The sequence below is a fragment of the Panicum virgatum genome, chromosome 9K (assembly GCF_016808335.1).
Source record: "Panicum virgatum strain AP13 chromosome 9K, P.virgatum_v5, whole genome shotgun sequence".
Taxonomy (NCBI): domain Eukaryota; kingdom Viridiplantae; phylum Streptophyta; class Magnoliopsida; order Poales; family Poaceae; genus Panicum; species Panicum virgatum.
Genome location: NC_053144.1, coordinates 15,860,261 through 15,870,844, shown reverse-complemented (window position 1 = coordinate 15,870,844; position 10,584 = coordinate 15,860,261). Strand labels below are relative to the sequence as shown.

General features: G+C 48.2%; 1 protein-coding gene across 1 annotated transcript; it reads left to right on the top strand.

Moving 5' to 3' along the window:
* The first annotated feature begins 5,623 nt into the window (after positions 1-5,623).
* Positions 5,624-9,348, top strand: LOC120650377 (ethylene-responsive transcription factor ERN1-like). The gene has a single exon (XM_039927495.1). The coding sequence runs from the start codon at positions 8,029-8,031 to the stop codon at positions 9,226-9,228; it is 1,200 nt and encodes a 399-aa protein (XP_039783429.1). The 5' UTR covers positions 5,624-8,028; the 3' UTR covers positions 9,229-9,348.
* The last annotated feature ends 1,236 nt before the right edge of the window (positions 9,349-10,584 follow it).

Below are 10,584 nucleotides of genomic sequence, written 5' to 3'. Positions count from 1 at the left end.
CTAAGTGTGATACACTAATAAAGTTTCTCTGAAGCGAAGGAATAAATAAAACATCTTTTAATACAAGCATGAAACTATTAACTAGCTCGAGGGAGACATCACTAATAGCTTCAACATCTGCTTGTACTCTGTTCACAACTTTAATGTGTCTTTCGCTTCTTAGCGTAGTCCTTGTCGAACGGAATCCCTGTAAAGAATTTGCAACATGCACAGTTGCACCAGAGTCAATCCACTATGTAGATTTAGAAAATTATATATACAGAAATTCATTTACAAATGAAATAACATTCTCACCATTCTTTGTCATTATCATCTTTAAGTAGTTGGGACAATCTTGCTTGTAATGTCCCTCCTTGTGACAGTAGTGGCACTCATTCTTGCCTGCTGGGGGGGGTGCTGCTGCTGATGCTGATGAGGCATAGGAGCTTTATCTTTTGACTGGGGGGGAGAAGTAGTATGGAAAGGCCTTTTTTTATTGTGCACAAAGTTGATAGACCCACCATTCTGTTTCTTAAGTCTATCTTCCTCTTGCGCACACATGCCAATTGTCTTTTCCATACTAAACTTTTCTGGCTGCATGTTGTAGTTTACAACAAATGGTGCAAACTCTTTTAGCAGCGAAGCAAACACCAGGTGGACTAAAAACTTTTCCTTGAGATCCAAGTCCATTGGTTTTAACTTGGAGTTCAAGGCGCTCATCCTCATGATATGATCCCTTATAGTACCGGGACCACCATAATACTTCTTTGTGATCAACTGCTCTATGATCTGTGTGGCATAAGTCTTTGAAGAACCAGTAAACTGGCTCTTTATCTTTTCCAGGTACTCTACAGCAGTATCACACTCTCCAATTGAGCCCAAGATGTTAGGCTCAATTGTGTTCTTTATGACCGCCGCACATTTTTTGTTGGCATTGGTCCACTTTGCATTTGCCAAATCATATGCCATCCTTAAGGGAGCATAGCCCCTTTCCTTTTGCTGCCACTCAGCATCAGTGTCAACTGTCCCCCTCACTAGAGCCGGAGGCTCAGTGGGTTTTGGAGTAGTGATTATCTCATCCACTTCTCCATAGACAAAAGCGAGATCAATCTTCTTGATCCATTCACCATAATTGTCTCCTTTGAGAGTCGGGATGTGGTTGATGAAGCCCATCAAGTTCATCCCAACTGAAAATTTCAAAAAATAGTGAGAACATAATAACAATGATTGCATGTAATAATTTCAACATTGGTCAAAATTGAAACATATAACTGTATATGCAATTAAATCTATATCACCGTTGGGCAGAAATAGAAATAAATGCAAAAACCATTAAAATTACAGTATTACTATTAATAACATTGATCAGAAAATAACAATACCATAATGCTTAAAAAATAACTCTTTAACCATGCTTTTAAAATTTAATTGTCCCGTTGGTTCTAATTAAATTAAAGAGCAACAATATAAACTTTGCAGCGGAAACATGTAGGAATTTCTATTTTCAGAAGCAATACTGTGAATTTTTATCTCTAAACAGTATACACGTTGGTGGAAAATTGAATAGAGATCAAACTATAAATAGATACATTCAAAATTCTATTGAAAATGCTTCTGAAAAAAATAGAAAAACAATAAAAAATCTTTAATGTGCACGCGGTCCAGCGCCGAAATTGGCCCGGCCCATGCCGGTGCGCGCGGTGCCCCCCCCCCCCCCCCCCCGCTCCTCCCCCCCTCCCTGCGCCCAGGCCGCAACCTGGGCCTGGGCCGGGATTTCGGCCCACGGGGCTCCCCCGCCTGGGCTCAATCTGGCCCGAGAGACACCAGCCGTTGTGAGCCGTTGATCGTCGCCGTTCTGGATCGGACGGCCGACCACGACTCTCGCAGGTTCAAAACCGGCGACGCCGGTGCACCCCCCCAAACCCTAGCTTCATTTCCCTCTCCTCCTCTTCTCTCTCACGCGTGCGGTGGTGGCTAGGGTGAAAGCAACGGCCATGGCGGCCGGAGGAGGTGACAAGGTGGCGCCACCGCGGTTTGCTCGCCGGTGGGTGAGTGTGCCGCCGTCGAGCTCGCTGTTGACGGCGCCTCGCTTTGGAGCCCGCGCGCGTGCGCCCCGGCTTCCCGGCGGCGAGCGGCGGCTCGCTGTGTACCGCGCCCCGGCAAGCGGCGGCTCATGACTGTGCCGTCCAACTGTGGCGGCGGTGGCGCACGGAGCAGGTAAGTCTCGTGGCCCTTTTTGCTCTAGGGTTGGGGTTTGACTTGCTTTGTTCGATGTGCATCGAATTCGTTCTCTTTTCTTTGATTGCTTTCGATTCGCGGACGAATCCGACTTTCTCGATCTCGATCTACATGTGTGTAGGCTCTGATACCATTGTTAAGACTTTTGAATGACATAGTGCTCAGATCGAGTGGTATTCCTTTCCCTTTCTTATACATGAGTACAAGATAGCCTAGATCTATGGCAGAGAGAGAGATGAGAGTACACAGGGAGTGAGAGGAGATAGAGACCATCACCACCGCTTGGACTCGATCTGGCCATCTCGGGTTCGGTGATGTAGATCTGTGCTAGGGTAGCGGCTATTGTCGCAGCGGCCTCACGGTCGTGGCGGCGTTGTCGTGGACGGTGGCGCCAACGGCGACGAACCAGCGACGACGGTGGCGATGGCGATGGCGGCGGTGAGTCTTCCCGTCACTCCAGCGCCACCACTAGATCGGCTAGGGTTTTGTGAGTGGGGTATGGGCGGCACGGTCAACCTCATACCGAACGCCCCGGCCCCCCACGCCTATTTATTATGGCACAGTGCGATGGGGCCCACCAGTTAGTGACAGGCTGGGCGCCCCCGATCAGGGCACGTGGGGAGTCCGAGTCGGGCTTTGCCGTTGGGCTGAGTCTGGCCCGAGATCAAAATCCAACATGAGAGGCACCCTCCGGAGAGCGCGCGCGGCGGCCGGAGAGTGCACCCTCAACGCACCTGGGACACCGTCGACAGTGGCCGGAGGAGTCACGAGACGGTGGTCGCAGGACGCGGGCGACAGCGCGTCGGCGGCCGATGAGCGGACGCGACGGTACGGTGGCCGTTGAACTCAACGCCGCCTCCAACGCCCACGCCTGCGCTGGCTCTGCGACTGGGGGCATCGTGGACCACGCCGAGATTGCCGCCACCCAATTGGCTGCTGCCGGACAGTGCTGATGAGCTTCTCCGCCGGCTTTGGTTTCAAGTAATTGTATTTCTGGCTTCTGGCTAATGTGCATCTTCAGTTTCTCTTATCTCTTCGAATTGCTGATGTCGCTGTTCCTTAGGCATGCACAACGCTGATAATTATATTCAATCCACTTGTACCAGTACGACAACAAACAGTAGACAGGCACTTTCTTGATAAGCTAATGTTTTGGCAGTCATCAAAACTGATTGCTGTTTACATGTATGATTTTCTTTAATAATCTATAGTTCATTCTACTCTCTCTCTCCCCTAAAAAATGGTTCCTTCTGTTGATTTCTCTAAGGCAAAATTCCTGCCTTCAGAAGAAAATATGTCAACTGTTAACTGAACTCCTAACTTTTTGAGTTAGAACGAGACTACTATATTTTCGTTTTTCCAAGCTTAATTAGTCAGTTTCTGTTATTCCAGTAACCTTGTCTTGGACATGCGTATCAATTTCTTATAGCTGGTAACCATGGAAAGAAAAGCAAGAGTGCTGCAGATGAAAGGGCATATATACCTGCTGTTATGCATATCTGATGCTACGGATGGAAATTTTTTTTTTGTGTTACAACTTTAGATGAGATGCCACTTGGAGCAAAACAAACTGAAGTTGATTAACAAATCTGATTGAAGCACATTATCTGCTCACCGCATTGCTCACTGTTGTGTGCCAATTGTCTTCATCTTTGGTTCTCAACCAGTTGGATAGCTCAGACACGATCATTGTATTAGGAGATGAATTTAATTAGTCATGAAAATGCCCTGCTAACCACCCTCATATGTCTTTTCCTTGTCATGGGGCAAGTAGAAAGGTGAAACGCTTTGTGAAGTAGTGATGAAGTGCCTAAAAGTTGAGGTGTCAATGCACTCATTGGTGGTCTTGGCCAATAAACCTGGAGATCTCAATTTGCTTGACTATGTCACGCTCAAAGGATAACTAGAATTGACCAATACAAATACGTGTGGCAGTTGAAAAGGAGATGAAAAGCGAACCATGTCTACTGTTTGTCGAAAACAGAAAGCAACAGTCTAGCTCTTTCTTGTGTCGAATTAAAAAGATGGTCTCCAGGGGCAGTAGTTCAATGCCAGAACAGTATTACTAAATCGTATATGTCAGTTCTCTCTTCTCTTGAGATATTGTGGACGCCTGCTGTAAGGTAAAACAAGCACACTGGTTGATGATTCAGAGTATTTTAGAGAATTCATTTTAATAACCTCTCGACTCTTGCATATTATGTATTGGACTAATGTTTTGGGGCAGTGAGGGGATTGTACATGGCCTATATTTTGTAAATGAAAAATAAGATTTCAGGTCATTTCTTTTAGTTTTTATATGCATCAAAATACCAATAATATTTCAGAACATAAAATCCTTCAATCTAAAAGATTGTAACATTAATCCCTACGCATAATGATCGAAGTTCCTACTAATTACTCAAGTTCCACAGTTGGTTTGCAAGCATTGATTTAATCCTGAACTAAATTACATCCGATCCAAGTCACTATCGCTTATGCATGATTGACCTTTTGTGCTTGTCTCTTCGCTATCTCTTATGCATGATCAGGCCAGATTCAGATGAAACCGCCAACTTTTGGCTAAAAGGAGCTGTGGCTTTGCCGCATCGGATACACCGTCATTATCTGGATAATTTTTTCAGACATGACAGCTACAAACAGAGCGGATGAGAAAGCGTTGCTGGTTTAACAAATAAGTAACGTAACAAAGCAAATCAAGAAGAGAGAAAGGTAAGAGTTTTCTAATAGCTCTAGACCCAGGATTCCACCTTATGAATTCTACATCTATTATTCTTGTTTAAATCTGTCTCGTGTCTCCTTAGCAACCATCCAGCATGCCTTGTGATCATAAATTAATTTGCTTCAAAATTACGGTGCAACTTTGTTCACTCGTGGTGTAGATAGAATATAATTGCTTGGAATTGGTCCATCCAGGAGCGATGCCATATGTGCAAAATTTTAATCGGAATTCAAAAAACTATGTAAAACATGATGCCTGGAATGGGTTTAAATTTATTCATCTTATATATTAGCTGGTTTAATTTAAATATATAAATAAATATATTTAAATATGATGTTAATATTTGGTTTCTAAAACATATGCTACAAACTTCTATACAAATAAAATAGTTTTGTATTGCAATGTAGAATAAGCAGATTTTCTTTATGAGAAATTTGTGTTGCAATATAGAATAATAAGCAGAATTTTACTTATGAGAAGTTATGGCTCTTGCTTCCTGGAGCTGTATATATATGCAGATTCATCTATTTTTTCCGTACCAAAGCTAATAGAAGGTTTTTGTCGATTTGAACATGTTTTCAAACAGAACTTGGTTTTACAACTCACGCCAAAAGTTGATCAAGGCCGACTAGCCCAGCCTATAAGTATGCAGGGTAGCTCGAAAATGATATGTATACGTAGATTATATTAAGTCTGGCGCCTGGCACATTAATGATGTATGGCTGGTGCAATGTGGGAAGTAAATTTCCTTCCAGAGTCCTTCGACGTAGGAACCCAAGTGGATTGTAATTATTCAATGGAGCAATTTGCATCAAGTTAGATTACTTGACCAATTCAAGCCCACAAAATACCAGATAAACAATTAAGTTTGGCTTCACCTAAAAGTTTTGGAAATAATAAGACATCAAGTAGCAACCAAAAGATGAAATTTGGACGTATTATGGACCTTGTCAAAGCTTCAAAGTTTGACAGAGACGCCAGGGTCCCTTTCTCTTTGCTTTTTCCCCACTCTTGTCTGCCAATCACACTATACTAATAAATTAATCAATAAGTTATCAGCGAAGTAATCGTACGTTCAAATAAACCAATAGAACTTTTAAATTTCAAAGTTATTTTTACTGTTGTTTTGTTGTCCACACAAACCTTTAATTATAGCTTATCATTTGAACTGTGGCAATTGAATATATATATCTCCTTTCTACTTTAATCAAATCTGAAAGAGTAAATTGCACCCCAGATCCCCGAACTCGTAGCGAAATTCTGCTTAGGTCCCCAAACTCTTAAATCATCCATCTAGGTCCCTAAAGTACAATAAGTGTTTCACGAGGGGTCCCAAACCCGCCACGCGTGCATCCGAAGCCGCGTGGCATGCCACGTGGTGCCACGGTGGCGAACATTTACAAAAAAGATCCTAAATTTATTTATCTTCTCATATTTGGTCCTTTCTCCCTCTCTTCCCCTCTCTCTCTCCCATCTCTCACCAGCTCATCCACCGTAGCTGGCCGCCGTCGCGCCGCTCTCTCTCCCCCACGCGCCGCCCGTCCCTACCCCTCCCCACATCGGCAGCAAACGAGCTCCTCTCCACCATCTTCTACACCGGCACCACCACTCCCGGCCGGCAGCCACAGTGCTCCTACCCATCCCTAGGTGCGGTGGCATGCATGGCACAGCGCGGCATAGAGTGCGGCAGCAGCGCGCGGAGCAGGGCGAGCGGGCGTGCAGGTCGGCGCGCGGGGTGGAGCAGGAGCAAGGCGGTGCAGCGAGGCTCGTGCACGCGCCGGCCTGCAAGCGCCGCGGCGCGCACTGTGGCCGAGGCACGGCGGCGGCCAGCATGCAGCGCGACGCAGCGCAGGGCGCACGGGCGTGCAGGCCAGTGGGCGGAGGCGGAGCAGGAACAGGGCTGCTCGGTGAGGCTCGCGCAGGCGCGTGCAGGTCGGCAAGCGCTGCGGCGCACGCTGTGGCCGGGGCGCAGCGGCGATGGCCAGCAGTCAGCGCGGCAACGTACTCGGCGAGGACGGCGAGGAGGCCCGCACAGCCTATGCGGCGGTGGTGGCCCTGCGGCCACAGCTCCTCCTGCGCCGCTAGCGTCTCATCCTCCTCTCCCTCTCATTATTCCCCTCCCTTTCTTCTTAGTGTTACTTGGAACACATGTAGATGTTGAAGTTATTTGGGGAATTGAATATGCTCTTCCATGTGAAATGTCTCCAAATCTCTTATGAAATTTCCATGTTGGAAATTATTGAGGTCTCATATATCACGAAACAATAATAGTGACATGGCATGGTACCTTTGCAATCTATGCTGATCTGGCATCATGCCATATATCACGTTATGCTATTGTGGAACACCAGCCACACTATCTCCCTGTTGTGCTCAATAAGAGACTACTATATATCGAATTTAAACGGTGCAAAGTGGCAATTGAACCCCAAATAAAGGTCCAGGTGAAGGGGCTGAAACAAATAATAATTAGGATAATGAAAGTAATTCACCAAACCTTCTTGATTGTATTCATCGTAAGATAACTAGCCTACAAAAACTTTATTTGGGGTGGCTGTTTTTCATTTTCTCTCCACGGTCCACACCCATTGTCCTTCCAAGTTTTTGTCCAGTCCTTTTTCAGTATAGGCTCTACTTTCTGTCTAACCCGGAGTCCCGGACTACTTGGTCAAGCTTCTTGTCAGATCCTATATGTATGTCAAACTTTCGGACCAAGACACTATCACAGCCAAAGTTTATGACGATTATTGAACTACAAAATTCTGCAATTCCAGGCTTTATCAGGCCCTAAATATACATACCAGGTTATAATCAAGTCACACTACCAACGTTGGTCGGGTCCAAGAATTTATTTGCAGCCTCTTCCCCTCTGCATCAGCAGCTTCCATTTGTAAAGCTCCCAAGAGCCCAAGGCACTACCCGTCAAGATTCAGGAGCAACGCGTTCACTATTTGCGCAAGCAACGAAAGCCATTATTTCATCCTCCAAGCTTTGCTCCACGCCCTTATTTATACTCCGTTCACCCACCTCATACCTGGCAGCAGAAGTGTTTCACCTTCACCGTGCCTCCAGCAAGCCAGAGGTAAACCATGGCGCTCAAGCGCAAGGCGTCTCCCGGCTTGGCCGACGACCTGCTGATGATCTCCTGCGGCGGCGACCACAGCCACGCCGCGTCGAACAGTTTTGCGCCAGCGGCGAGGTCGAGGGAGTCGTGGGCGGAGGCAGCGGTGGGCGCGGTGGCGGTGGCGCAGCCGCGGGGTCGGAAGCGCTTCGTCGGCGTGCGGCAGCGGCCGTCGGGGCGGTGGGTGGCCGAGATCAAGGACACCATCCAGAAGATCCGGGTGTGGCTCGGCACCTTCGACACGGCCGAGGAGGCCGCGCGCGCCTACGACGAGGCCGCCTGCCTCCTCCGCGGCTCCAACACCCGCACCAACTTCTGGCCCCGGGCCGCCGGCGCCGCCGCCTTCACGCTGCAGCAACCGCCGCCGCCGCCGTCCGCGCTGCCCTCCAAGGTCACCAACCTTCTCCTCCTCCGCCTCAAGAAAGCGCGCGGCAGTGCCGGCGCCGTCACACACGCACAGCAAGAGGCGCCGGCGCAACACCGGCAGGCTCAACAAGGGCACAACGGCGGCCAAGACGAGTATAGCTTCCAGGTCGACGACTTCCTCAGCTACGACGGCGCCTGCGACGAGCTCCACGTCGTGAAGCACGAGGTGGTGTCCAACTGCTCTCAGGAAGCGGAGGACGAAGCAGGCGACGAGGAGGAGGCGCCCTTGGACTTCGGGTTCATGGACAAGCAGCCATCGCCGGCCAGGGAGGCCGGCGGCGCGGAGGGGCTCTACTCGCCGTTCGAGATGGTGGCGGACGAGCTCGGTGGCGCGGCGGCGGAGGTGGAGCCAGCGGGGCCGATCAACGAGGTGATGAAGAGGATGAAGTACGAGAGGAAGATCTCCGCGTCGCTCTACGCGCTCAGCGGGGTGTCGGAGTGCCTCCGCTTGCGCCTCGGCGACGTTGGCGGCGACCACGTCGGCGCCGGGAGGCGCGAGCTGCTGGCGCTCTCCGGCCTGAGGGACGCGTGCAGGAAGCAGCAGCAGGAGGAGGAAGAAGTGGTAGACGAGGGAGGCAACGCCGTCGGCTATGACGAGAGCTCCAGCTCCAGCATCAGCAACAGCACCTCGTCGGAAGCGGCGAGCTCGTCGCCGGAAGCAGCGAGCTCTCCGCAGGACGCGAAAGCTGCCGAGAGCGACATGCTTCTGTGGAGCTCCCTCGATCTGCCTCCTATTTGCTAAACTTTATTGTTATAGATAGAAACGATAAGTTTTCTTTACCATAGTTAATTAGTTGTACTAGAATTTATCGTATTATTTTGCCAACATATGGTGCAGGGCCGTAGGGTCATAGTTATATAATCTACTGGGAAGTGACATATTTTTGCTTACACAAGAATTGATAGGAACCCAATTTAATGAAAGCATATGGCTATATTAATTATCATTTATGATTACAAAAATGTTTGGCTCAATACAAATAAAATTCTAATAAATCAACATCTATATTAAACTATATATAAACCCCCCTATGGTTCTTGCTAAGAAATTCGTGCATCAGAATACTGGGAATGAATATCTTAGTAGGCGATATAGCTTTTGCTATGCAGAACTTGAGGTAACATGTTATACTACATCAGAATTCTGGAAAAGATAAAAATGCTTTCAGGGTACACACACAGTGAGCTGAGGTGAGCTCTGAATGCGTGTGTGTGTTTCTGACCTGGTTACTAGAGAGCGTGGAGGGCTTGGAAATTCTCTTTCTTGTTCTTGTGGAGGGTGATCTTGGCAGAATGCACTAAGTACTGATGATGTTACTGATAGCGGACGCTTAGCTGAAGTAATTACTAGTGAGCTAGCACACGACTGCACGAGAGGTTAAGAAGGATCCAAAGACTACGGATGGTGCATGAGCGAGCAGCAGGGCCATGGATATTGAAGTTGCTCCAACTAAGTCACGAATGCTCATATAATCCAAAAAAAAATTGTCACGAATGCTCATAAAATCATCATGGGCTGCGACCGTCAAGGGAAAGCGGACAGCGCAAAGGCACAGCCCAGTTGAACTTTAGGCCCACGCGGACAGGCCCCATTTGATGGGGCAGGCTTTGGTTTGCACCCCTATTGACCCAAGACTGATAGGGACCAATTTTAATTTATTTTTTTCGATTTCTCATGTCTAGTAGTACAAGTTGTATTATGTGAAGGTACAACCAAACACACACACTCACACACGCGACACACATCAACACACACCACTAAGGTGTACACAATACCTAGAATCTAAGGTAGTGTTTAGTTGAGGAGCGGAACGGGATGGAGCCATCCCGCTCTGTGTTTGGTTCGCAAGTCTGAGAATGGAGCCGTTCTAGGGAGCAAATATTCGCCCCAGATTCGGGACGAGTCAATTCCGCGAAATCGGTCGAACCGAGCCGTCCCACTTCGACGGCGTCGCTTCTCGCTGACGGAGCTTGGTGCAGCAGGTGAGGGAGCAGGGCTCTGGCGGCGACCGAGCTCGGCGCCAGGGCGGAGCGGGTGGAGCTCGGCATCGAGGTAGGGCTCCGGCAGCGGCCGAGCTCGGCGTGAGGGCGGAGGGCC

What these genes read in the sequence shown, in the direction of transcription:
- LOC120650377 (XM_039927495.1), top strand. Translation starts at nt 8,029, where the DNA reads ATGGCGCTCAAGCGCAAGGCGTCTCCCGGCTTGGCCGACGACCTGCTG.